General features: G+C 67.5%; 3 protein-coding genes across 4 annotated transcripts; 1 reads left to right on the top strand and 2 right to left on the bottom strand.

Annotated features, from left to right (window-relative positions):
- The first annotated feature begins 54 nt into the window (after nt 1–54).
- On the top strand, nt 55–4,958 carry FPGS (folylpolyglutamate synthase). 2 transcript variants are annotated; one of them, XM_074846006.1, is made up of 15 exons: nt 55–160; nt 1,381–1,509; nt 1,636–1,689; nt 1,814–1,878; nt 1,960–2,074; nt 2,196–2,273; nt 2,560–2,621; nt 2,721–2,823; nt 2,921–2,998; nt 3,072–3,219; nt 3,300–3,398; nt 3,599–3,749; nt 3,841–3,916; nt 4,218–4,284; nt 4,382–4,958. In XM_074846006.1, exons 1-15 carry the CDS (start codon nt 62–64, stop codon nt 4,807–4,809), a joined length of 1,752 nt encoding a protein of 583 aa, XP_074702107.1. In that variant the 5' UTR covers nt 55–61; the 3' UTR covers nt 4,810–4,958. The 2 variants fall into 2 exon arrangements, with proteins under 2 accessions (XP_074702107.1, XP_074702108.1); XM_074846007.1 differs by lacking the exon at nt 55–160 and adding an exon at nt 1,150–1,265.
- A 190-nt stretch (nt 4,959–5,148) lies between these two features.
- On the bottom strand, nt 5,149–16,651 carry ENG (endoglin). Its single transcript, XM_074846009.1, has 15 exons — nt 16,532–16,651; nt 12,401–12,558; nt 9,964–10,098; nt 9,249–9,411; nt 8,892–9,058; nt 8,596–8,727; nt 8,166–8,340; nt 7,933–8,075; nt 7,656–7,793; nt 7,271–7,315; nt 7,046–7,156; nt 6,715–6,960; nt 6,449–6,512; nt 6,250–6,351; nt 5,149–5,803 (listed from the first exon to the last, which is right to left on the bottom strand). Exons 1-15 carry the CDS (start codon nt 16,587–16,589, stop codon nt 5,685–5,687), a joined length of 1,956 nt encoding a protein of 651 aa, XP_074702110.1. The 5' UTR covers nt 16,590–16,651; the 3' UTR covers nt 5,149–5,684.
- Nucleotides 16,652–19,598: 2,947 nt separating this feature from the next.
- Nucleotides 19,599–25,060, bottom strand: AK1 (adenylate kinase 1). Its single transcript, XM_074846469.1, has 7 exons — nt 24,991–25,060; nt 23,012–23,054; nt 21,972–22,007; nt 21,134–21,297; nt 20,788–20,904; nt 20,126–20,317; nt 19,599–19,818 (listed from the first exon to the last, which is right to left on the bottom strand). The coding sequence occupies exons 2-7, from the start codon at nt 23,019–23,021 to the stop codon at nt 19,753–19,755; spliced, it is 585 nt and encodes a 194-aa protein (XP_074702570.1). The 5' UTR covers nt 23,022–23,054; nt 24,991–25,060; the 3' UTR covers nt 19,599–19,752.
- Between the last annotated feature and the right edge of the window lie 873 nt (nt 25,061–25,933).

Raw genomic sequence — 25,933 nt, 5'->3', positions numbered from 1 at the left:
CCCGCCCAGCCGGCGGCGCGGGCTCCCGGCGGCAGCGCGCGGCGCGGCGCGGGGCGGCGGGATGGTGGCGCGGGGGCTGCGCGCGCTGCGCGGGGCGCTGCGGGCCGCCGGGCGCCGGTTCAGCACGCGGCCGGCGCGCGCCCCCGCCATGGACTATCAGGTACCGGCGGGGGGCGGCGCCGCGGCGGAGCGGGACCTTGCACCGAGCGCTGCGGCGGGGCGGGGCGGGGGGGGCTGGGCCGTGCGGCGGGGGCACCGGGAGCCTGTACCCCGCCGGGCTGCGCGCCGGGGCATCCCACCGAGCCGGACCTTGGCGGGGAGCGGCGGCCGGCGGTGCCTTCCCGAGCCGCAGGCCCGCGGGCTCCGGGATTGGGGTTGGGGGGGGGTGGAGGTGGCTCCGGTACCGTGCGGGGCGGCCGAACCCCCCTCCCCGCCCCGCTGCGGGGCCGCCCCTCTCCCGCAGCCCCGGGCCGCGCCAGCCGCTGCTCCCCATCGCGCCCTTCTCTCCGCTGCCCACAGCCGGTGCCCGGCCGTCGCCCCGCCAGCCCCGGGGCAGCACCGGCGGGACCCCGGCCTGCAGCGGGAGCCGGACCGACAGCCACGGCGCATCCCGGGTGGGGGCTGGGGCATCCCGGGCCCGCGTGGCTGCCTGGCGGCGTGGGGACGACGGCGGTCCCCAGGCTGAGGGACGGTGCGGAGCCCCCCCGGGAGACGGGACGTGTCCCCGCGCTCACCGGAGCTGGAAGCGCCGCCGGTGCCCGCGCCGCCGTCTGCAGGGACGGGGTCCGGCTGCTGGGCGGGGTGTCCCCACACTGGGGACACGCGGGCTTGTCCCGTGCCAGCCCCCCGCTGCGGCACACCGCGGTGCCGGGGCCAGGCCTGCGCCCCCCCTGGCGCGGGTCTGGGGGGGGGGGCTCGGTGGCACCGGTGACCTCTGGCAGCGGCGGTGGCCGTGCAGGTGTAGCGCCGGTTGCTTCGTTTGCGCCTGTAATTAACCGCGAGCGGGACGGGCACGCCGGCACTGACGCACCGCCCGGACGGCGCTGGGTGCTGGGTGCTGGGCCGCCCCCGCACCCTCCCCTCGTGGGGCCAAGGGGCACCCAGGGAGGGGCGGGCTCCCCTCGGCCATAAGTAGCCCGTCCCCGCGGTGTCCCTGTGACAGGGTGTCCCTGCGACAGGCGCTGGCACGTCCCCGCGGGGCCATGGCGGAGATGCTGCCGGCGTGGGTGGCCGCGGGCACCGCCGAGGGGACCGAGCCCGACGGGGTGGGTCGGGGTGCGGCGGGCACGGGGCGGGTTGGTCCCCCGGGGCTGTGGCGGTGGGCGCAGCCCCGAGGCCGTGGGGATGGTGCCATCCTGACCACCCCGGGGGTCTCTGCAGGACGCCATCCGCACCCTCAACACCCTGCAGACCAACGCCAGCTACCTGGAGCAGGTGAAGCGGGAGCGCGGCGACCCCCAGGCCCAGCTGGAAGCCATGCGGGGATTTTTGGAGAGGAGCGGGCTGAAGGTGAGGCAGGGGGGGTCCCCATCCCGGGGTCCCCATCCCTGTGTCCCCCCTCCATCCCAGCAGCGGTGCCGCCACGCTCGGCGCTGGCCGCTGCGGGGGTCTCACGGGGTGGTTGACCTCCGGCAGGTCGAGGACCTGGATCGACTGAACATCATCCACGTCACGGGGACGAAGGGCAAGGTGAGGCGGGCGGGCAGTGCTGGGGGGGGGGCTTGGGGGGGCCCAGGGAGGGGGGCCACTGGTGTCTGTGGCTCTGTACGCCCCTGCCCCGGCGCGGGGGGGTTTAACGCTGCCATCTCCCCAGGGCTCGGCGTGCGCCTTCACCGAGTGCATCCTCCGCAGCTACGGGCTGAAGACGGGCTTTTACAGGTGGGTGGGGGGGTCGGGAGGGTTGGGGGGGTTGGTGGTGCTGTGCCTGACTGTGCCCCCTCCCGCTCTGCCCCCCCCCAGCTCCCCTCACCTGGTGCAGGTGCGGGAGCGGATCCGCATCAACGGGCAGCCCATCAGCAAGGAGCTCTTCAGCAAGTACTTCTGGCTTGTCTACAACCGCCTGGAGGAGACCAAGGTGGGGGCAGCGGGGCTTGGGGGGGGTGCTTCCTCCCTCGGGGACCCCCCCTGGGGCTGTGTGCCCCAGCGTTGGGTGGAGATGCCCCGTGCTGTCCCCTTACGCCCGCTCTGCCCAGCAGGACCCAGTGCACGCCAGCATGCCCGCGTACTTCCGCTTCCTCACCATCATGGCCTTCCACGTCTTCCTGCAGGAGAAGGTAAGTGATGGTGGCCTCCAGCTTGTGATGGGGACGTCAGGTTGGTGGGGACCTCGGGGAGCGGGGGACACGAGGTCCAGCCCCTCCCTGGGGCAGAACTTGCATTGGTCAGGCTGTCCCAGCTGTGTCCAGGGGATGCTGTGCCAGGTGGATGGTCCCCCCACAAGTGGGGTGTGTGTTCGGGCACAGGTTTGGAGGGCCAGTGGGCCCCACCTGCATCCCCGAATCCCTGGGGACACGTGCTGCTGGTGGCCCTGTGACGACTCCGGTGTCCCTGTGTCCCCAGGTGGACCTGGCGGTGGTGGAGGTTGGCATTGGCGGTGCCTACGACTGCACTAACATCATCAGGTAGGAGCCGGTGGGGTTGAGCTCATCCCCTGGGGCTGCCAGGGCCTGGTGTCCCCACAGTGGGGGGACAGCGGGGACACTACCACGCTGTGTCCCCAGGGCACCGGTGGTGTGTGGGGTCTCCTCCCTGGGCATCGACCACGTCAGCATCCTGGGGGACACTATGGAGAAGATTGCCTGGCAGAAGGGGGGCATTTTTAAGGTAGGGAGCCCCCCTCCTCCCCTCTCTCGCGGTTTTGGGGTGTGGTCCCCCGTGGCCCTGAGCACCCCCGTGGCCCTGAGCACCCCTCCCTTCGCAGCCCGGCGTGCCGGCGTTCACCGTGGCGCAGCCGGAGCGGCCGCTGGAGGTGCTGAGGGACCGAGCCCAGGAGCGGGAGGTGAGTTGAGTGGTGGTGGTGGGGTGGATGGGGGGTACCCCATGGCGGGGCGCTCACCCTCCTCTCCCCACAGTGTCCCCTCTACCTCTGCCCGGAGCTGGACGCCTTCGAGGGGGGGCACCGGGCGCTGGAGCTGGGGCTGGCGGGTGCCCACCAGCGCTCCAACGCCGCCCTGGCCTTGCAGCTGGCGCGGGCCTGGCTGCAGCGCCGCGGCTGCCGGGGTAAGGCGGGGGGACGGGGACGGGGGGGTCGGACCCCGTCATGGCCCCCAGGGTCTCAGCGGGGCCCCCGTCCTCCCCAGCTCTCGGGGAGCTGAAGGAGGTGTCGCCAGACGCCGAGCTGGCGGGGAGGCCGGTGCCGCTGGCGCCCACCTTTCGACCCACGGACGCCATGATCCAAGGTGCAGTATGGCCGTGCCGGGCCCCCCCGCCATGTTGTAGAGCTCAAGGAGGGGGGGTCACGCTGGGCCCCTGGCCACTGCTGCCTGTGCTGCAGGGCACAGCCTGGCTGCCCACCCCGTATTTGATCCCCACGGGGGTCCCAGTGCTGGGGGGGGGGGGTGTGGGGGTCCCAGCCATGTCCTGTGCTCCCCCCGTCCAGGCCTGCGGGACACGGAGTGGCTGGGCCGGACCCAGGTGCTGCCCCGCGGCCCCGTGACGTGGTACCTGGACGGGGCCCACACCACCAGCAGCATCCAGGCCTGTGTCCGCTGGTTCCGCCAGGCCGCCCTCAACCAGGACAAGCCCCACGAGTAAGGAGGGGACGTGAGGGGGGGACACACGCACTGGGGTGGTGCTGGGGGTCCCCATGGGGCACGGGCCACCTGCCCTTTCTCCCCGCAGCGGTTCCGAGGTGCGTGTGCTGCTCTTCAACGCCACGGGGGACCGGGACATGGCGGCGCTGCTCAAGCTGCTGCTGGTGAGGTTTTGGGGGGACAAGGGCGGGGGGTCACTGCGCCTGGGTTCCCTGCTTTGCTGTGGGTGCAAGGAGCCATGAGGTGGAGCTGATGCCCTGTGCTGTCTGTCCGTCCACCCTGCTGTCCCTGGTTGTATCCCACCTCGGTGCCACCCCCCAAGGCTCAGGCGCAGGGGGAGACTGGGACTGCCCCCTCCCCAGAACAAACCCCCATAACCCTGCTGGTGTGGAGCTGGTCCCAGTGGAAATCCCATGGGTGGGTCCTGGGGGCTCCCACAGTGCTGACCCCCCCCCCTCCCCACAGCCCTGCCACTTCGACTACGCTGTCTTCTGCCCCAACTTCACGCAGGTGCCAGTTGCCAGCAACGCAGGTGAGTGCCGGGGAGCCGGGGTCTCCCCCGGCCCCCCCAATCCCCCACCCCTCCCCGGCCCCCCCTAATCCCTGACCCCCATCCCCATCCCTCCCAGACCAGCAAAACTTCAACGTGACGCTGGAGAACGCCCTGACCCGCTGCCTGGAGAACCAGCAGACGTGGACCCGGCTGCTGGAGGAGAAGGGGGGACAGGACCCCTGGCTCCCGGCCCCTCTGCGGGCAGGGGGGCTGCTGCAGCCAGCCCCTGCCCGAGGGACCCTGCTCCTTGTCCCCCCGGCCCCGCGACCCCTCAATTCGCCAGCCCTCGTCTTCCCTTGCCTGGCCCAGGCGCTGCGGTGGGTGGCGCAGGGCCGGGACCCCCGGCTGGCAGCGCCGGCCGCCACGGGGGCTCACCCCCACCCCGCCGCCAGCAGCGGGGCCGTGCTGCTGCGGGAGGCGGCCGCCGTCCGCGTCCTGGTCACCGGCAGCCTGCATTTGGTGGGGGGGGTCCTACGGCTGCTCGACCCTGCGCTCTCCCAGTAACAGGGAGGGGGGACAGGGCTTTGCAGTTCCTCTTTTTACTTGAAGCGCCGGTTCTGCCCCCGATGATGCTCGGAGGCGGCCGGGGTGAGGACGTGGGACCACCAACCCCGTCCCGGTTCGGCCTTTTTCACCCCAGTGCCTTTCGCCTGTGCCGCCCCAGGGACACTGGCCATGGAGCGGGGGGATGCTCCTGGCCCCCAGCCCACCTTGGTGAGTCTGACTGGGGGGGGCCCCCAGGCTGTGCCGGGGTTCCGGCACCCAGGGGGGGTGGGCAGTTTTGGGAGGGTGGTAGGTGGGAGCCTCAAGCCGCAGCGAGGCTCGGCATCAGGGTGTGACTAATTTAATGTAGGGGAGATTTTTATTATTATTAATAAGAGTTTGTAACTTGGACAGGGAGCTGGGGGGGTGCGTGTGTGGTTTCTGCCCATCACCCCATGGTGGGGCAGCAGCCCTGCACCCCCCCCCCCCCGCCCCAATAAACCTCTTGCTGCTCCTAGTGGTGCCCGCTGCCTTCCTGGGGGGATGCGGGAGGGGCGCAGGGGTCACCCCAAGTGCTGGGGCATGTCCTGGGGGCACCCACTTTTGCCCCCCCCCCCGCCCCCCCATTTGATGGGGAGTCTTGGTGGAGGCTTTGGCAATAGTTGTGTTCTGCCTCCCCGGTGCACCCAGAAGTGGGGGACCCCGGGGGGGTTGCAGGGTGCCCCCCACCCAGCGTGGGCTGCCCTTGGGGGGCCAAAGCATTCACTGAATGAGTAACGGAGGCCCCCTCCGGGCTCGGCCTGAGATCTGGGGCAAAAAACCAGCTTAATGGGGCTGAGGTGGGTCCCCAAGTCCGGTGGCCAGGGGCTGGACGGGCTCGGGGGGACCCGGGGGGGTCAGGCCATGCTGCTGGTGGAGCAGGGGGTGCTCTGGGTGCTGCCGATGCTGTGGTTGGTGCTGCTGCTCTCCGAGGCCGGCGCCGTGCTGGAAACTGGCTGCAGTTTGGAGATGGGACCTGGCTCACACCGCCCGCCGCGGGGCCGGGGGGAGAAACACCAAGGGGAAACCAGACTTAGGGTGGCCAGCGGTGGCCGTGGCTCGTCCCCACAGGACCTTCCAGCCCCCATGCACAAACCCTCCCAGATTCGCTCCCCAGCCAGCCCCTGAGCACCCAGGATGGAGATGGGCACGGGGGACCACGGTGGCACCAGGAGCAGGCAGGGGGGACCCCAGGGCAGAAGGGGGGGCCCCTGGGGAGCTGTGGCCACACCAAGTGGGGTTATTCCCCTGCGGCATTGCCAGGAGGACTGTACAGATGACGGCAACACCCAGAGCCCCCTGGCTCAGCCAGGGACCTCAGCCAGGAGGCTTTGGGCTGGGGGGGGTGCATGGGCTGCAAGGAACATGTGTGTGGGCCCCCCCATCCCACCACGGGTGTCCCCAGGGATGGTGGATACTCACGGGTGTGCGAGTAGATGTACCAGAGCCCGGCGGTGAGGAGTGCCCCGATGAGGAAGGCGCCGAACGTGATGCCCAGGACAGCGGCCAGCCCTAGCCCACGGTCTGTGGGAGGACAAGGCCATCAGCACCGCCATGCTGGAGGGGGGGGGCCCTTCCCACCCCCATTCCCATCCCGGCCCCCCTCCTGCCCCAAACTCACTGTTGGGCAGCCGCCAGCTGTCCTTCACCATCACCTCCAGGACCTTCTCAAAGATGGTGTTGTTCTGCGGAGGTGGAGGTTGGGGTGAGACGGGGGGAGACCTGCACCATGGCCAGGGGACAGGGCAGGGAGCCCCCAGGATTTTTGGCGACCGGGGATGCAGCTCCCAGCTGGGCTCCATCACCCGGCGGTGTGGGAAAAACCACCGATGGTGGGGACCAGCATGGTGGCATCATGGCATGGCAGGGGGGGTTACTCACACTGACCTGCAAGCCGGCCTTGCACTTGAGGTTGGCAGAGAAGGGGACGCGCCCGCCCTCGGGGATGGTGTAGGTGAAGCGGAAGCGCCAGATCTTCCTCCCGTGGCTGCTGGGGGGGCCCTCCAGCATGGCCACCCCTGCCCCACGTGCCTCCCCGCCCTGCACCAGCAACACCGGCTCCCGCCCCGGCACCACCAGCCAACACTCCTTCAGCTGCAGGTCGGCCGGGTGGTCCTCCCAGCGCATGGACACCTGCCGTGGGGGGAGACACTGTCAGGGTCACCAGCCTGGGGCCAGCTGGACCCCCCCAGCCCAGGCACTGAGGCAGTGGTGGTACCTGCACGAAAGTCTCCTTGTTGACCTCCAGCTCCGTCTGCGGTGCCTCGAAGGCAGCGGTGGGGAAGAGGCGCAGGAAGAGCTCCCGCGGGATCTTGCACTGAAAGGCCACCTGCAAGGAGGGACAGTGCTGAGGCCACCCCCCGCAGTGCCCAGCACCCAGCCAGCAGTGGCACCCTTCTCCCATGGTCCCATCCCCAGGCTCGCTGGAAAACCCAGCTCTTACCCGCACGCTCCGGAGCACTGCACCGGTGGCCAGGCTGAGGATGAGCTGTGAGAAGGTGGGGAAGGGTGGATCAGCCAAGTGGTCCCCACTGCCAGGGTCTACTGTCCCCACCGGGATGGGATGGGATGAGATGGGATGGGATGGGATGGGATGGGATGGGATGGGATGGGATGGGATGGGATGGGATGGGATGGGGGGGTCCCACCCCCCATCTCTGCCAGCACCCGGGCGCAGCGGCAGGGCTCAGCCCTGGGCTACAGCAGGATGTTTCCAGCCATGCAAAAGCAAAGAGGTGCCAGTGGAGAAGCCCCACTGGGCACCACCGAAGCCCCCCTGGGGCATCAGCAGGGCTGGGGGCAGTGCCCCAGCCAGCCCCCCCTTTCACCTCGTTGTTGGCGTGGCCCCTGCCCTCCAGCGAGGTGCCGCAGTGGCTGAGGGGGGTTTTCAGCATGAAGTGAGTGGCGTTTTTCTCTGCCTGGCAGCTGATGTCCCGCAGGGTGATGTTCACCACGTCCTTGATGGGCTGGGAGAAAAGCACCCAGCAGTCACCCACTGGCTGGGGACAGCCCCATGCCACCCACCCCGAGCACTCAGAGCAGGATACGACCCCCCCCCCCCTCGGGTGATGCTGGCAGGCATGGAGACACCCCCCCACCTCTCACCTCCAAGTGGGACCTGGCGATGACGATCTCCATGGTTTCATCTGTGCACTTCCAGGGCTCAAGCATGAGCAGCAGCGTGTGGGCCAGTGAGTTGACGGTGGGGGCCGGGGGGGTGGACGTCGCAGGTGCCCTCCTGACCACCTCTGCGGGATGGGGAGATGGCGGGGGCTGAGTGGAGATGGCGGGACACCCCCCCTCCATCCCACCCAACCCTGGGGTGCCGGCAGCCTCACCGTGCTCTTGGATCTCCAGGCTGATGCGGGTGCTGGTGGGGATGGCGGAGTAGGAGGCGATGACGCTGTAGTTCTTCTCGAAGGCTTTGGCGACGAGGCCCTGCTCTGTGTCAGGCAGCAGCTCCCCAGGGATCGTCATTGGGGAGATGGACACTAACTTGTAGTTCCAAGAGACCTGTGGTGGGGATGGGGACAGCGGGAGGGGGGCTGAGCGGGAACGGGGACAGCTGGGGATGCTCAAGGCAGGGACGGCTTCTGGGTTTGTCCCAGTTAGGAGGGCTTGTAGTGAGGGGGCTGCCACCTCCCTATGCCCAATGGCCCCAGGTGCCCTTCTGCCACCCTCCCCGTGCCACTAGCATCCCTTGGGCAATCTGGCAGCCCCCTTGGCGGGGGTGGTGGTGGGGGACACACATGTCACGTCCAGCCCTACCAGGAACTGGATGTGGCAGTTGTTGACGGAGAGGGACCAGGTGATGTCGGCCCGGCTCTGCAGGATGAGGATCTGGTTGTTCATGGCTCTCTCGGGACAGGTCAGGGACAGGTTCACCTCTGTGATGGGGAGCTGCAAAACCACAAGATCCCCCACACAGCATCAGCATCCCACACCGGTGGGTCCCATATCCTCCTTGGGATGGTGGGGGGGGCTCTACCTGTGAGAGACCCCAACCCCTTCCCGAGCATCTCCACGCATGTCCCACTGCCTGTCCCACCACCCCCCCCCAGCACTGCGCGGTACCTGGGCTCGGGCTGCAGGTGGACGATGTGGGCGGTTTTGGTGCTCTGGGCATCCCCATGCGAGCAGCTCTTCACCCCGTGGAAGAAGACCTCTGTCTCGAGGTGCAGCACGGCGTCAAAGCGCTCCCGGGGGATGCAATCTGGTGGGCTGCCGGCATCTGCAGAGGCGGGGGGGGGCGGGTGTCACCAGAGCCAAACCAGGCTCAGTAGGTGGGGAGGTGTGTGGGGACAGAGACATCGATCCCCATAGCATCTCCCCTGGGATCGTGCTTCACCCCAGTGGGTTGTCACCCTTTGGGAGCAGGAAGAGCATCGCTGCCCACCTGCACCAGCACCCAGCCTACGCACCTTCTCCCAGGCGGAGCTGGACCCAGCGGGGGTCCCGCACCTTGCTGTAGGACGTGATGCCCCCGTAGGTTTCCCGAGCCCAGGCCAGCAGCTGCCCCTCGCCAGTGGCCACAAGTGGCTCGGGGCCCCGTGATGTCGCGGTCCCCAGGACAAGATGGGCATCCTGCAGGGCAAGCAGCAGCCTGAGGTGGGGTGGGGGGGACAAGGCGCATCCCTCGCTGGTGTGGGGAGGATGCGGGTGTAAAGCTAAGCCAGGTGGGCATCCCTGGAGCCCCGGCCCCATCGTGGCTGGGGGTCACCTCAGATGAATGGGGGTTTTTGGGGCCACAGAAGGAGTGGCGTGGGCAGCCGGTGGCACGCGGAGAGCTCGGCCCACTTTATTATTAGCCACAAACAAAGCAGGAGGTTTATTTTGCTAACAAAGCGCCCGGCCCCGGCTCAGCTCACTGGAGCCAAACCCCATCTCTGACCTTCCTCCCACCGGCTGGAGGAAACAGGAGCTTTTTCCAGCCCTGTGCGTCATTCCCTGCCCAGCCAGCCCCATGCTCAGCGCCACCAGCAGCGGCCAGGCGCGTCCCCGCCTCCCCGGGGCACCTCAAGCATCATCTCCAGGGATGGGGTGGACTGGTCTCCTCCAGGGACTCCCCTCTAAATGTGTCTGGAGACGGCCCCAGCCCCCCCGGGGTCACTGCTGGCATGGGGCAGTGGCACTCACGGTGCGGATGAGCAGGTCCGGGCACAGAGAGGTGATGTTGGCTGCACAGTGGGTGCACAGGAGGACAAGCACCACTGGCCGGGAGCAGTCACCGTCTCGCGGCGTGACGAACACCTTCAGCGGGAAGGCAGAGGCCTGGCGGGGGGGAAAGGGGGGGAGTGTCACCACTGCGACCATCAAGCCCCAGTTGCTGTCACCTCCCTCGTTGTCCCCCGGCCACCCCACCTGCTCCCGGAGCCAGAGGCAGCAGGGAGAGCCCTCGGGCTGGCCCTGAGCATGAGCCACGCAGGAGGCGGCTGTGGCTGGGTTTAAGGGGAAGGTTGGGGGGTGCAGAGATGCCACATGGATGTGTAGCCACACCAAGGGGGGGCAAACACACCCTGGCTCCCCCAAGCAAGGGACCAGAGCATCCCCACCTCAGGGACAGTGGCATCCCCACAGTGGGGTCCAGGGCACCCCCATACCAGGGTCTAGGCACTCCCCCTTGGGGACCAGGGCATCCTTGCATTAGGGACTGGGTAATCTCCGCACTGGGCACCAGGGTGTCACCCCACTGTGGACTGGGGCGTCCCCACACCAGAGACTGGCATGTCCCCACACTGGGGACTGGGGCATCCTTACACCATCAACCAGAGCATCCTCACACTTGGGACTGGGGTGTCCCCACACTGGGGCCAGGGCATCCCCTCCCCACCCTGGGCACCGGAGCATCCCCACTGTAGGTACCAGGGTGTCCCCCACTGAAAACCGGAGTATCCCCACCCCAGGCACTGGACATGCCCCCGCGGGTTTCCCAGCCCCATCCCAGCTCCAGGACTGGGACCGGCCGTACCGGTGTGCAGGGATGCTGGGGGCACAGTGGTGGCACGCACTGCTCCCCATGGCCGGCACTGCCTGGCAGCCTCCAGCCGGAAATCCGGATGGGGAAGCCGAAACATCAGGCGCTAAGTTTGGCAATTGCCGCCTGAATCACCGCTCACAAAGTGCTGAGCCAGGCAGCGGGCAGGGAAAACCAGCCAGGGACCGGGCGGGTGGAGGCAGCCGCCACTGCCGGGCACGGGGCCGGCGGGACGGGGCCGTGGGCATCCCGGCCTGGCCACGGCCCCATGGCAAGCGTGGGTGGCCGGGGACCCCGGGTGGCCCCGGGCGTCGGGGAGGAGCTGGCGGCTGTTTTTCCTGCCGCGTGTTTTGTGGCGCTCCATTGTTCGGCTGCGCAAGCGGCGGGAGCCTCGCCGCTGCCTTTCAGGTTATTTTTTTCTTTTTCTTGGATTTTTTTTTTTTTTTCCTGCATCGTGGGGATCTGCTTATAGAAAGCAGCTTCCAGTAATTCTTCTATAAGTGGAGCCATGTCCCTGCCCTGCTCCCTCCGCGCACCGCAGGGCTCGGTGCTGCAGCCGTGACATCAGTGTGTGTCCCCCGCCACCACCGGTGACAACCCTGGGGCACCCCCGGTCCCGATGCTTATTCACACACCAGGATGCCAGGGCCAGGTCACACCGGGCTGGGGCAGAGGGGCCCTTGTAAAACCCACCCTCCCCGAGCAGCTCTTGGCCTGGCTCCCACCTCCCCCTGAAAAGCAGAACTGGGAGGGCTGGGAGGCAGTGCGGGGGGGGGAGTGTGGCGCCGGGCGGCTCAGGGCTGAGCCAAAATCGGGTGCTGGGTTTGCTGGGGCCCAGCTAGCGCGAGGGGAAGCGGGCCATGCTGCAGAGCAGCCACACAAACCCATGTGCTGCTGCAAACCCACTCAACAGTGCCACCCAGTACCAGCTCCAGACGAGGGTGCAGCCCCAGCCCTGCCGCTGCTCTGCGCCCGCCCTGGCCCAAGAGATGCCCCGGGGCACCCACAATGTGGTTATTGCCCCTCAGCAGGCTGTGCCAACACTGGTGGCCAGGCTTCCACTCACTTGGCTGCCTTCAAGTGATGTGTCTCCCTCCATCCCTCCCCCTTTTCCTCCTTCCATCCCTCCTTCCATCCCTCTATCCCTCCCCCTTTTCCTCCCTTCATCCTTCCTTCCATCCCTCCTTCTGTCCCTCTATACCTCCCCCTTTTCCTCCTTCCATCTCTCCATCCCTCCTTCCATCTCTCCATCCCTCTTTCTAGCCCTCCCTCCCTGGTGTGGTCCCCCTCGGGTGCCTGTGGCTTTGCCCTGCTCCTGATCCGGGACCAGGCCACCTCCCCAGAGAAATGGGGATTCCTGGGACATCCAGCGCAGGGACAGCCGCAGCGTGGGCTGTTAGAAAAGTTGCCTCTAAGGACTTTAAACCCCCGTCGGGGCCAGAGACACTGCGGCTGCAGAGGCGCCATGGAAGAGGTTAATCTGGGTCCTCTCGCTGTGCCTTAGAGGAAATGTTTTTAACAGCCCAGCAGGAACAGTGCTGGGGTGACAACGCTGAGGTGACAGTGCGAAGGTGACACGCTGGGACCCCGCTCGCTCACCTTGGACCACTCGATGCTGAGGACATGGACTTCATGGCCGCTGCCCAGGGAGCTGCTGCTGACACAGCCCCGCTGCACCGTGCTGGTGGCGTAGGACAGGGCGATGGGCGGCTCCGCCGTCACCGGCTGCAGGTCGCAGCCCTCGGCTCTCCCGGGGTCTGGGCGGAAAACAAGAGACCGTCAGTCCCTGCCGTGAGGATGTGGGGTGACATAACACAGGGAGGGGGGGGGACACCATGCGGGAGGGGGCTGCATTGCCACGCCAGCTCCAGCGCTGCCCCTGCGCCCCCGGCACGGCGTCACCATGGCCCCACCGCCGGCACAGCGCCCGCGGGACCATCTGCTACATGTTTGCTCGGGGCTCGCCTGCCGCGGTCAGCTCCCGCTGCAACAACGTTAATGACCCTCGGATCTGGGCTGGAAAAATCCACTGTCCCTGCTCGGCACTGCTGCGTGCCAAAACTCACGCCCAGCTGCCCTGAACGCTCAGGCGCTGGCGGAAGCCTCCCCACATCCCCCGTGTTGCAGGAAAGCGGGAAGCTCAGGTATGGAAATGGCCATAAAGCTCATCCGAGGCGTGAGCTTCATCCCATCTCGAACCCCCTGCGCGGCGCGCGAGCGAGCGGGGCCGGTGGGCGGCTGCCAAGGGAAATCCTGAGCGCAAACAGCCGCTTGAAGGCCTGATCCTGTAAATCCCCGTTTGCCTTGGCCATTTCCCCCACCCTGGGCAGCTCTGGTGTGGCCACGCTGTCCTTGAGCTGGCCCCTGTGCTGGGGGGGGTGTCCTGGGGACCCGCTTGCACCCATGGGTGCCCCTTTGCCAGGGGCTGGGCAGGATGGAGGCCCGTGGCCGTAGCTGGGGGCTTCCCACTGGGAGACGGTGCCTGGGGCACTGCGTTGGGTTTGGAGGTAGCCACTGAGCTCCGTCTCTTTCCATCCCATCCTTTCCCATCCCTGGTGGCTCCAGCCACCACACTGGGAGGTGACGGGACCCCAGTCAGCCACCCCCGTAGGGACCAGGGCCCAAGGGCATGATGCCCTGGGTCGTTGAGACTTTGGGATGTGGCAGCCGGCAAAGGGCCATCACGGCATCCCCAGCCCACGTCTCACCATCGGGGTGGTGTGGCCGCTGCGGGAGGGTCATGGCACGGACCCCCCCCCAGTGACGCTGCCACGGGTCCATGTATTGTCCGGCGCTTCCTCCCCCCAGCGCGGCGGCCGCACGGCCGGCAGCATCGGGAGGAAGATAAACAGCCGCTTATCTGGGCGCCGCAGGCTGCGTCCCTCTTCCCCTCCACTCTTGTCGCGACGGAACCGGGCACGGCCGCGCGGCCCCTGGCATTGCCGGGCAGAGGACGGGCAGCTCATCACACCTCCGGCAGCATCCCACGGGGAGGTCAGGCAGGGCCTGGGGCCCGTGGCCGGGCTCGCCACCGGCACAGGGCAGGGATGCCAGCAGAGGGGATGCGGGGCAGCGGTGCCAGTTGGGCACCGTCAGTCCCTGGGGAAGGCAGCGGGCTCCAGCATTATGTCAGGATCAGATAAGGGGGTTCAGCTGGGCCGCCCGGGGCGATCAGATAAGGGCACTGTTATTTTTGTACTCCAGGAAAAGGAAAAAAAATAAAAAGGAAGAAAGAAAGAAAAACCACTTTATGTTTTTCCAGCCGCCTGCCCTCTCTCTCACTCCGATGTGGCCGAGACCAGGGAGTGGGGATGGTTCCACCATGGGTCCCCCGCAGGTTGGGGGCCGGGGGGACAATTCCTGGGTTTTTGGGAGCAGATCAAAGGCCCTGGGCAGAGAGCAACGCCCAGGGGTGCCGGGCTGGGGGGTGCGGGGCCAGGGTGGCTCTGGCGGCGCAGGATGCCCCATGGGACGGGCAGCGCCACTCTGGCATCCCAGCATCCGGCTGTGCCGCCTCGGCACTTGTGTAATGAGCTGGCCAGTCTCAGCCCGGGTCAGGAATGGGGATGGAGCCCCGCGCTGCAAACTTGAGGGGGGGGTTGTCACCCTCTGAGCCACCCCTGGCTGTTGGACCCTGTGGAGGTGGCACTGGGGCTCAGATGTTGGGATGGATGGGGCCAGGCTTTGGGGCTGAGGCAGGCTATGTCATTCCTGCCCCTCTCTAAACCAGTCGGGCACTGAGCAGCCTCTCCCCAGGGACGGGCAGGGACGACCCACCACTGTGCTCACCCCGTGGGGAGCAGCGCAGGTCCCTGCCCCGCGGGATGGGGCACAAAGTCCCCCACCTCTGGAAGCCTGCTGTGTCCGTGAGGGCCCCCAGCACTGCGCCTGCTGTGGGCACCCCCAGCCCTGCGGGTCCTTGCGGGGTAGAGGCGGCAGCCGGACAGGACGTGGCACGTGTAGCACAGCGACGCAGGACAGGGACCATATGGCACAGCCACTCAGGATGGGGACCATATGGCACAGCTACATAGGACAGGGACGACATGGCAGAGTCACACAGGATGGGGCCCATACAGCACAGCTGTGTAGGTTTGGGATGGTATGGCACAGGTGAATGGGATGTGGACTGTATGGCAGGGACGGGGACCATATGGGCACAGTCACATACGATGGGGACTGCGTAGCTCAGTCACATAGGACAGGGACTGTATGGAACAGCTACATAGGCTGGGGACCCTATAGCACAGTTAGGACAAGGACTGCACTACACAGCTGCACAGGACAGGGAGAGTATGCGATGGCTATGTAGGATGGGGACTGTATAGCACAACTACGCAGGGTAGGGACTATATAGCACAGCTAAATAGCACAGGGACCATATGGCCCAGCCACTCAGGATGGGGACCATATGGCATAGCTACATAGGACTCAGCCCACAGAGCACAGCTGTGTTAGTGCAGGGGTGTGTGGCACAGCCATATAGGATGGGGACTATACAGGACAAAGGACCCGGACTGTATGGCACAGCTACATAGGACAGAGATGACATTGCACAGCTGTGTAGGACGGGGATGGCACAGCTACATGGTATACGGACTATATATCACAGCCAGGGAGGACAGGGCTGCTATGGCACAACTCCATAGGATGCAGGACCATATGGCGCAGCTATAGGATGGGGAGTATATGGCACAGCTACACGGGACACAGCCACTATGGCACATATATGTGGGATGGGGACGGCACGGCACAGCCATCAGACGGGGATGTACGGTCCAGCTATGGAGGACACAGAACTTGCTGTACATCTCCGTAGGATGGGACCGTCCGGCAGAGCGCCGGGGGACACGGCCCACACGGCACAGCCTCACCGGACAGGGAGCGCCTGGCTCGGGGGCCGGGCAGTGACCAGGGGGTGACAGTAGCCTGGCAGCGGGGACACCCCAGCAGCACCCACTGCCGCTGGCCCCTGCGGTGGCCGGGAGGGACCGACCAAGCCAGGACATGCAGAGCCACCGGCCCCGGCCTCCCCGGGCTGCTGCTGCCTTCCCGTTCCCTTCGCTCTGTCAGCGGGTCACGTCCCCGGGTCCCCCAGCTCCCCACCACTCACCCAGCACGGGTGTTCCCGGGCATGGCCCCCCCTTGAAATTCTCCCTGTGACTTCTCAGGGACCTCGGGGTGGCTTCAGTGCTTCCCTGCCCGCCTGCTCCGGAGGCGGACGAGCGCCCAGCTCCGTCCCCACGGCCCACGGAGGGCTTGACGGGGTTTTTCCCATTCCTCGCCCCCAGCTCCCAGTCGACCCCCCCACACCCCGCGGTGCCGGACGCCACCAAAACCACCCCAGACCCTCCATGTGCCGTTGCCTCGGCCGGGGGACAGCAACGGCCCCTTCGACAGCTCCCGACCCCGTGACGCAGCCTGGATTTCGGGGATCCCAGAGAGCAGCAGGGCTGTGCTGTGTGTCCCCCCCCTGGCGCTGGCGGCGGTTTGTCCCTCCCCACCCCGGGGCTGCCCCCCAAAACCTTCCCCCCCGGGGTGACACTGCCCGCAGCGGCACAGCCGTGACCCCTTTGGCCACGCACCCCTCAGGTACCCCACACCCCCCCCCCCCAAAGCCCGGGCCACTCCGGGACGGAGCCACCAGCGGGTCCCGCCGCCGCTGCCGTCCCGGGGGTCCCGTCTAAGGGTCCCCCCGGGGGGGTGTGTGTCCCCCCCAGCCCCACTCACCCGGGCGGCCGAGCAGGGCCAGCAGCAGCGGGAGGAGCGGGGCGGCTCGGGGGCCCATGTCCGCCTGCGGCCGCTCCCCGGGACCCAGCGCCGAGTGCCGGGAGGCGGCGGCGGCAGGAAACCGACTCCCTTCGGAGGAGGAGGAGGAGGAGGAGGAGGAGGAGGGTCCGCGGGCGGCGCGGCTCCGCGCCGGGAGGAAATGCCGCTGGCGGCGCTGGGGCCGTGCCGGCGGCGGGGGGGCGGCGGCAGCAGCCCGCTACGGGGGGGCTGGAGGGAAGGGGGTCCGTGTCCCCCCCCCTCCCCGGGAGGCGTCCTGCCTCAGTTTCCCCACAGCGCGGTGCGGGGTGTCACCTCCGGAGACGGGACACTGGTACCCGGGGTGGGGGGGTGTCCCCAGGGACCCCCCGCCGGGCTGGCACAGGGGTTTGGGTGGGGTGCGCCCCCCCCCCCCCCCCCCCCCCCCAAATATACCCACACACATTGCTGCAGCACTGCCTGACCCGTGCAGCGAGGAGGGGGGTCCCCAAGTGATGGGGATGGGCGCTGCCCCATGGCGGTGGGGATGGGGCCTGCACCAGGTGATGGGGAGAGGGGCTGCCCCACAGCACCCTGACACCGAGCCCATGCTGCCCCCAGCCAGCACCCCAGCAGGGTCACTGTGTCACAGACCAGTGACGGCCCCATGGCCCTGGACCGGGGCTGCCCCATGGCAGTGGGGATGGGGGCTGCCTCAGGTGATGGGGACCGGGGGTCCCCAGGTGATGGGGAGAGGGGCTGCCCCACAGCACCCCAACATTAAGTCCACATTGCCCCTAACCCCAGCAGGGTCACTGTGTCGCAGGCCAGCGACTGCCCCGTGGCCCTGGACGCGCACTCTGGGGCCATGGGGCAGGCACTGCTGCCTGCCTTGCCTGTACCCTTGGCCAGGCCCCAGCCAGGGACTGCCTGGACATCCCTGCCTGGCAGGTGGGTTTGGGGGTGGGAGCTCCCCCCGGACAGGGCTGCCTGGGCAAAGGGGCGACAGCGAAGCACCGCAGAGGTGGGAGCCACAGGGTGGCTGGGGACACCCGGGGAGCCACTTCCGCACCCCTGCCCCATTTCTCCGACTTGTGCCAGCAGCTGCTGCCCAAGGCAAGAGCCCTCACACAGCTGGTGGTGTGACTGGGAGCCCTGTGCCGGGGGTGGGCGCAGGCCCCCGGGGGTGGTCGCCATCCCGAGCCACAGCCACGGGCAGAGGGACAGCCTGGGAAGACAGTGAGGCCTGTGCCCCCCAGCTAGGATGTCCCCGGAGATGTCGGTGACCCTGGGGTGAGCAGCAGGCATCTCCCATGACAGAGCACTGCCATCTCCTGGGGACCGCGGGGATGGGTGCTCACCCAGGGGTGCGGACAGGGGTGGGGACCGGGACCAGGCACAAGCACCCCTGACCCTCCCGCACCCCTCTCTCCCCACGGTGACACTGCAGGGCGATGAGCAAGAGGCCCTCGGCGATAGGCGGTGGCTGCAGGGTGACAGAGGGGACGGTGGCTGTAGCTGCGGGGTGGCCGCACGTGCAGCCCTGTGCACCCCGTTCCGCCCCAGCACAGCATCTTTCCAGCCAGAGAAAAAGTAACTAAAAACCTGTCATCAAGCAGCCCGGGTCTATGCTGGGCAGGAGGGCAATGTGCCCAGGCCTGCTGGACACCACAGGGTGCCCCCTCACAGCCCCAGCGCCCTGCTCAGCACGTGGGGAAACTGAGGCACGCTCAGCGCACACCCGAAGAGGGATGGAGACCCAAGAGAGATGATTCATCCCGCTCCCCAGCTTTAGGCTGTAGTGTCCCAGACCCCCTGTCCCCTCACACCCACAGGCACGAGGCAAGCGCCCGCCGGCCCCAGCCGTGGCTCGGCTGTGCTGGCAGGGCCCCAGCCCCAGACGGATGGCCGCATCCTTCCTGCCCGGCCGCCCGGCTGCCTCCCTGCAGCGCCCTGGGCTCTGCTGGGGGCTCCTTCAGCCCCAGGCACGGGGCTGACATCGGAGTCTGGCAGGTTTGGGTTTTCTTCTTGGGTATTTTTGTTTTTTCCCCACTCGCTTCCTTCCTTTGCTCTGGCCCCGTGGCCTCGGCTGCCCTCAGCACTGCTGCCTCCCCCCTCCGGCCCCCTGCAGGCGCCTGGCTCTGTGCCCAGCTCCCAGCAGCCCCAAAATGAGTGGTGGGGCGCCCTGCTGAGGTCACGGCTCTGCTGCCTCCTGCCCTCACCGTGGCTGGGTAAAGCCCAGCCCCAAGCCCAGCCACAGCCCCTCTGCTGTGGCATCATGCCTGGGCAGCTCTGCGGGTGCTGGGGAGCCCCCAGATCCCTGCCCTCCACCCCCAGCTTGTCTGCTCGGGTGCTGCAACTCACCCCCCATGAAGACCCCTGCCCTGTCCCCCACCCACGAGGGCACCCAGCCTGGTGGCTGGGCTCAGCTGGGTGGCCCCAGGGTGTCCCGCAGCCCCCCAGGGACAGGGCTGAGAGGTGGCACCGATGGCAGCGGATGCCCAGGCACAGCAGGGCAGGGAGCACCCTGCTCTGGGGTGTTGTGCCACCCTGAAACACCACACTGCAGCCACTCCATACCCTAAAAAACCCTGACAGCCAAAAACCAAGGAAATGCCAAGGCATGAAGCTGCTGTAAATCCCCATCCCGGCCTGGCTGGGCCCGAATCCAGGCACCCCCAGCCCCTGGCAGCTGTCAGGAGAGCCGGGGCAGGGGGAAGGGACGCGTGTGCAGGATACGGCTCAGATGCTGCCCCCCACACCCAGAGCACAGGGCAGTTCAGCGAGGGGGATGGATTAGGGTCAACGGGAGCGGCTGTGGGATGGGGCCACAGGCTCCCGGCAGGACCTGGACTGGGAACCTGGGGCGAGTGACTGGGATGCTCCCTCCCTTCCTCCGAGCAGCAGCATCCCGCTGCCCCGGGGGCATAAACACCAGCTTCCTGCCCCTAATCAGCTCGAGGGGCTGGGGGGGCACAGGGGGGGGAGGAAAAAAAAATCTCTGGAAAGAAAAACTCATTTCCTGCAACAGAAGAAAAAGATAAAGTCTGGGCTCATTAAAGTGAACTTTACTGGGGAGAGACGGGAAAGAGCCAAACACAATGTCCTTGAAATTTCCTCCACGCGGCTCCGTCCACGAAAACAGGATAAAGCCGCTTCCGCTGTCTCTGCCGGAGCGCGCCCAGGGAGCGGGGACGGGGGTTCGGCTACAGGCTGTCGAGGTGGGAGCAGACCTGCTGGAAAACCTCCTCCACGGAGCCCTCGGCGTTGAGCTGGGTGCAGAGGGGTTAGCTGGGGGGGCTCAAACCAGGGGACAGCGCGACCGGAGCTCTTCCAGGGATGGATTTTGGCCGTGGGTGGAGAGATCGGGGCCGATTTAGGGCAAAGGGGTGTGGGGCCATCCTTGGAGGGGGTCTCCGTGTTGAGAACCACAGGGGTCAAGCCCATCCCAAACGAGCCAGGATCAAGTTTCTTCCCCTTCCCTCATCATCCCCATCCATCACTTCCCCTCCCCTGGGACCACACGCAGCCCGAGCCGTGGGGCTGGAGGGTGCTGGCATCAGCCACATCCCCGCTTACCTGGCGGACGATGCCTCTGCTCTTGTAGAAGGCGATGACGGGCTCGGTGGCCTTGTAGTAGGTCTCCAAACGCTTCTTGATGGTCTCCTCGTTGTCGTCCACCCGCCCGCTGGTCTCGCCTCGCTTCAGCAGGCGTTTCACCATCGTCTCCTTCCCCGCGTCCACGTAGAGCAGCAGTGTAGGGGGAGCGATCTGCGGGCAGAGGGGACACGGTTGTCACCACGCCGAGCCAGCACAGGGCTGGTTTGGTTTGGAGAGATGGGGTGGTGGTGAGCGTGGGGGTCACAGATGTCCCCATCCTGTGTCTCCCTCTGCGTGGGGCTGGGGGCCACCAGACACCGTTCTGTGTCAGAGTTCCGTGTTCCGAGGGACACCGCAGCCAAGCTCTGGCTCTCTGCCATCGCACTGGCACCGTGGTCACCCTCTGTCAGCCTGAGGGCACCCTGGAGAGATGACACCCTCCCACTGCACCCTGGGCACAGGCTGTCCCCGAGGCAGGGGGACTTGCTGGCTGCGATGGTGCCCAGTTTAGACCCTGCTGGGACGGGATCTTCACTGGGATGGGGAGGCCGGGCTGCTGCCGGGTGGAACGCCTCTGCCTGGAGGGTGGGAAGCACGGCACAGCATGGCACAGCACAGCACGGCACGGCGCCAGCGCTCACCTTCTTCTCAAACTCCTCTCCCTGCTTCACCTCGCGGGGGTAGCCATCGATGAGGAAGCCCTTGGACACGTCTGCTTTGGCCACCATGGCGTCCCGCAGCATGTCCAGCACCGTGTCCTGGGGAGGGGAGGACAGAGCTGCCAGGACTGACATGGGACCATATGCACCCCACCCAGCACCCCCAAACCCTGCTGCACCCCCAAATCCCCACTCACTCAAACCAGGACAAAAAAAGCCCCCTGGGGTGGCAGGGACAAGGTGTCCCCAGGCCACGTGCTGACCATTACCGTGGTATCTGGCGTCCCCCCAGCCACCCCTGCCTGCACCCCTGCCTGCATGGACTCACCAGGGGCACCAGCTCGCCCTTCTCCATGATGGCCTGCAGCTTCTTGCCCCGCTCCGAGCCCGAGCTGACCTCCGCCCGCAGCAGGTCCCCCGTGGAGAGGTGGGTGTAGCCATACTTCTGCACAATTTTCTCACATTGTGTCCCTTTCCCCGAGCCTGGGCCACCTGCAAGTCATGCGAGGGCCACACGTGCCCCAAACCACGGGTAAGGAGCTGGAGAGGTGCACGGAAGCAGCAGCACAGACACACAGGAGACCCTGGAGCCTGGTGAGACGGGGGTCGGTGTCCTGAAGCCCAACACGAGAGGGATGGGCAGAGCAGCTCCTGGGGTGGGCTGGGGGATGCCAAGTGCTTGGGGGTGTCATGGGCTGCTGGCAGTTGGCACGTGGGCACCACCACCCCAGGGCATCACCACCCCGACGGCACCCAGGACGTCACTGTCCCACTGCCAACCAGGACACCACCACCACCCCGTCAGCACCCTGACGTCACTGTCCCAATAGCACCCAGGGTATCATGACCCCATTGTTACCCAGGATATTGCTGCCTGATGGCACCCAGGGCATCACCCCCCAGGTGTCACATCACCCCAGACACTGTCACCCCATGCCCGGCCAGAGGTGCCCTCCTGGTCCCAGCACACCCCACCTCAAGGAGCTGGGCTGGACCCATGGTCACCCCACAGTGCCTGGGGACAGCCAAGGTCCCTCAGCCCCCAGCCCCAGCTCCTCAGCCCTGGGCACTGGCTGCTCCCCGCAGCCCCCACCCCAGAGGTGCAGGGGTAAGGGCTGGGCTGTGGCCTTGACCCGACCAGCGACAGGACCCAGACACAGACTTACCCACCACAAAGATGATTTTGTGGTGCTTGAGTTTTTCTGGAGGAAAGGAAGGAAAAAAAAATAATTATCAAAAGCCAGAAAGCCCATTGGGGAGTGAGGTGCTCCTGGAGGGTGCCAGATCCAGGGCAGGCATCCCCAGGGATGGAGGGGACCGATCCCAGACTCCTGGGGGCGTAGAAGGTGGAGAGGGAAGCAGCCGCGTGTCCCCCTTGTCCTCGTCACCTGGGCAGGTCGGAACGGCCGGGCTGGACATTGCTGAGCACAAACACCCCACAGCGCCTCGGCCGTGGGGCTGGAATCCCACTGCCGCCTGGTGTCCCGGAGACGGTCACTGTCCACGGCTCCACCGCAGGCAGGGACTGGCCACATCCATCCCTGTGGCCAGCTTGTCACCCCGGCAGGCTAACGGGGGCTTGTGGCAGGCTCGGCTTGGCAGGGCCACCTCGAGCGCCTGGCGTGACCCCCGGCAGTCCCTGAACCCCAGCATCGGTCCCTGGGCCTGGTGGCTGATGTGCTGGTGGCACCAATCGCCCTGTCCCCTGCTCAGCACCCAGGCGCAGGGTCCTGTGTCACCTGCAGGATCTGGCCCAGCCGCGGTGCGGGGCGATGCTGGGGTGCGACACCATGGGGGGAGGCAGAGCTAAAAATAAAGCCGAGCTGCTCTGAGGCCGCTCTCCCATCTCCTGATTACAGCCGGGTGAAATTTCAACTCCTCCAGCACTCAGCGATCCCCAGGACTGGGGACGGAGCCAAATGGCTGGTGGGGACTGAGGGGACGTGGGGCACGTGGTGGGCTGCAGGGACGTGGGGGGCGGTCAGAGGGAAGGGATGGAAGGGGATGGAGGTCAGGGATGCACAGGGGACTGAAGGGATGGATGTAAGGGGGATGGGGGGGATGCGTGCAAGGAGGGCAGATGCAGAGAGGACGGAGGGGACAGATGCAGGGGGGACAGATACAAGGGGGACAAGGGGGATGGATGCAGGGAGGATTGAGGGAATGGATGTAAGGGGGACGCGTGCAAGGGGGATGGAGCACTCACCTGCCGACATGCTGCCGCGGTCCAGGCACAGGAGCACTTCAGGCTGCGAGAAAAGAGCAGGATGAGTAACTCAGCACAGCTGGGACACACGGGTCCCCAGGGCTGGGGTCCAGGGTGACAACAGTTCTCCCTCCCCTGCCATGCGGGTGCCCAGTGCCATGGCCAAGCTGAGGGTTGGGCCTTGAGGGCTCCAGCTTGGCCCTAAAATAGGGAGCTCAGGGCTTCTGCTCCCACGGCCATCACCTACCTGGCTCCCGGCAGCCACCCGCCCCATCCGGCTGCGGCAAGGGCTTCCCCATGCCGGGTGACGCGTGGTGACGTTACCAGCTTCCTCCCTTGCCCTGACCACATCCCCGTGCCCCAGGTGCCGCCTGGCAGCCGGAAACCGGCTTGGGTTTACCGGAGTCACCAGGACACCCAGTGATGGAGGCAGCATCCCTCCAGCTCCCCCCAGGCTGATTTTTTGGGGGGTGCCCTAAGGGGGGGCCCTTGCAGCACCCCAGCTGCACTCCCATCATCTCAGGGCAGGGTTTGGCCACCCTGCCTGCCCGCACCCAGCCCCACGGCACCCAACCTGCTTGGTTACACCACGTCAGCCCAAACTGGCCGGACGGGGTGCTGGGGATGGGACATCTCGGGGCCAAACAAGCCCGTGGCTGCTGACGAGGTCATGTTACAGCTGGGAAAGGGCAGAGGCTAAGAATGGCCGGGCTGAAACCGGCACCGGGTCACGTCCCACCTGCGCTGGGGGGCCGAAGCCTGGGATGGCCCCCGCGGGGTCTGTGTGGGGCTGGGAGGGTGCAGAGCCTGTGGGGTCTCTAATTGTGGGGGGTACTGAGCTCCAGGACCACTGGCACCGACCTCGGGTGGGCCATGGCGGGCTGGGGGCAGCTCTGGCCCTTGGTGCGGGCTCAGGGCCTGATCCAGCGCGGCGCTGGGCCCGTGGGTGCAGCGTGAGGGGGATGTGGAGGAGCCTGGTCCGAGGAGATGGGGAGGGGGTGCTGTGTGGGGAGCCCAGTGGGTCGGGGCTGCGGAGGGGGCTGGGTGAGAGGTGCAGTGTGGCCCGGGACAACCCAGAGCACCCTGGGGTGCTCCCACCAATCTCACCCCACTCTCAGCTCCAACCCACCCGGCCCCCACCCCATCCCGTCAGCATCCAGCTGCCCCCCCGGGACCCCAGGCCTGGGCTCGGGCTGCTCCAGCACCCCGCAATCCCTCCAGCACCCCGCAATCCCTCCAGCACCCCCTGCAAGCCCCCAGCAAAGGCCTCAGCACCCATGCAACGGCTCCAGCACCCCTGCAAGCCCCCCAGCACCCACTCAAAGGCTCCAGCCCCCCCTGCTGCAAGCCCTCCAGTATCCCCTGCAATGGTTCTAGCACCCATGCAAGTGCCTCGGCACCGATGCCCCCAGCGCCCACACAATGCCCCCAGCACCCCATGCAATGCCCCCCAGAACCCACACAATGCCCCCAGCACCCCATGCAATGACTCCCAGCGCCCACACAATGCCCCCAGCACCCCATGCAGTGCCCCCCAGAACCCACACAATGCCCCCAGCGCCCCATGCAATGCCCCCAGCGCCCACACAATGCCCCCAGCGCCCAATGCCCCCCAGCACCCCATGCAATGACTCCCAGCACCTCATGCAATGCCCCCAGCACCCACACAATGCCCCCCAGCGCCCCATGCAATGCCCCCAGCACCCAATGCCCCCCAGCACCCACACAATGCCCCCAGCATCCCATGCGATGCCCCCAGCACCCCCTGTGATACCCCCCGCCCCCGCCGCCCCCGTTCCCAGCCGGTGCTGCCAGCCCCCCCCCGGGCAGCATCGGTGGGCACAGGCCCCCCCATCCCATGAGCCCCCCCACCCCACCCCGGTGCCGCAGTGACACACGTCACGGCCCCCCCCACCCCCGAAGGCCGGAGCCCCGGGCCTCCCCCAGGGCGGGGTGGGGGCTGTGGGGGTCACACTGACCTCTGGGCCGGGCCGGGCAGGGGGCAGCTGCCTGCGGTCCTGCCCGCGCTGGTACCGCTATATATAGAGCGCTGCGCCGCGGTGCATGCCGGGAGCGGGGCCCTGCCGCCAGCGGGCAGGGGACGGGCAGGGGACGGGCAGCGCAATGGGGGGGGGGGGGGGGGGCGAGCACCGCCCCCCGTAACATCGGCCCTTCCTGCGCCGGAGGGGGCTGGGGGAAGGGATGCGGTTAACCCCTGCATGGCCGAGGGGTGCGGACCCCCCATCCCAGCCCCCCGCCGGGGGCTGCGCTGCACCGCCCCCCCCTCGGGCCTCAGTTTCCCCATCAGCGAGGGGACCCCGCGGGATTGGGGTCCCCGAGTCATCCCCGGGGCTCCCTGCGCCTCACCCTGTGCCTCCTCCGCAGCCCCTCGGGGGGGACAGCTGTCCCCATCCCGGGGTCCTCCCTGGCTGCCACCCCCACTCTGCCAACCCCGGGGAGGGGGAAAAGCCGCGGGGGGTGCAGTGGCCTCACCTTGCCTTCCTCCTCCTCCTCCTCCTCCTCCTCCTCCTCCCCTGCGGCTGCCGAGACCCTGTCCCAAGGCCCCGCAAACGGGCAGCTGGCCGGCGGTGACACGAGTTGGGGAGGTCTCAGCTGCCCCCCGCCCCAGGGCAGGCGCTGGGGATGGCTCAGGGCTGGGCTCAGCCGGCTGCTGGACACACCGGGCCCCTTCCCGCAGCCTCCCGAGCGCCCGGGGCCAGCACGGCTGCGGGCTGGGGGTCCCGAGCGGCAACCGAGACCCCCTGCGATGACCCAGCCCCAAAAACCCAGCGCGGAGCCAGGGCCCAAGGCAACAGACTGCAGCAATATTTATTCCTGTACAAACCATTACAAAATGTGGGTGTCCCGCAGCTTCCCCTGGTGCAGAGCCCCCCAAAGCCCCAGCAGCAACGGGGGCACTGA

This window comes from Strix aluco, chromosome 20 (genome assembly GCF_031877795.1).
Source record: "Strix aluco isolate bStrAlu1 chromosome 20, bStrAlu1.hap1, whole genome shotgun sequence".
In the NCBI taxonomy this organism is placed as follows: Eukaryota; Metazoa; Chordata; class Aves; order Strigiformes; family Strigidae; genus Strix; species Strix aluco.
This window is presented reverse-complemented; position numbering and strand designations above follow the sequence as displayed.

Bases quoted from the DNA above. Each gene is read 5' to 3' on its own strand.
- FPGS (XM_074846006.1), top strand. From the start codon at position 62: ATGGTGGCGCGGGGGCTGCGCGCGCTGCGCGGGGCGCTGCGGGCCGCC. The intron at 2,075-2,195 runs GTGGGGGCAGCG...TCTGCCCAGCAG, and splicing joins ACCGCCTGGAGGAGACCAAG to GACCCAGTGCACGCCAGCAT. The intron at 3,917-4,217 runs GTGAGGTTTTGG...CCCTCCCCACAG, and splicing joins CGCTGCTCAAGCTGCTGCTG to CCCTGCCACTTCGACTACGC.
- ENG (XM_074846009.1), bottom strand. From the start codon at position 16,589: ATGGGCCCCCGAGCCGCCCCGCTCCTCCCGCTGCTGCTGGCCCTGCTC. The intron at 10,099-12,400 runs GTGAGCGAGCGG...CCCCCCCGCCAG, and splicing joins TCAGCATCGAGTGGTCCAAG to GCCTCTGCCTTCCCGCTGAA. The intron at 6,513-6,714 runs GTCAGTGTGAGT...CCACCTCCGCAG, and splicing joins AGTGCAAGGCCGGCTTGCAG to AACAACACCATCTTTGAGAA.
- AK1 (XM_074846469.1), bottom strand. The intron at 21,298-21,971 runs GTAAGTCTGTGT...CATGACTTGCAG, and splicing joins CAAAATCATCTTTGTGGTGG to GTGGCCCAGGCTCGGGGAAA. The intron at 20,318-20,787 runs GTGAGCGCTGGC...CTCTGCCCGCAG, and splicing joins GAGAGGAGTTTGAGAAGAAG to ATCGCTCCCCCTACACTGCT.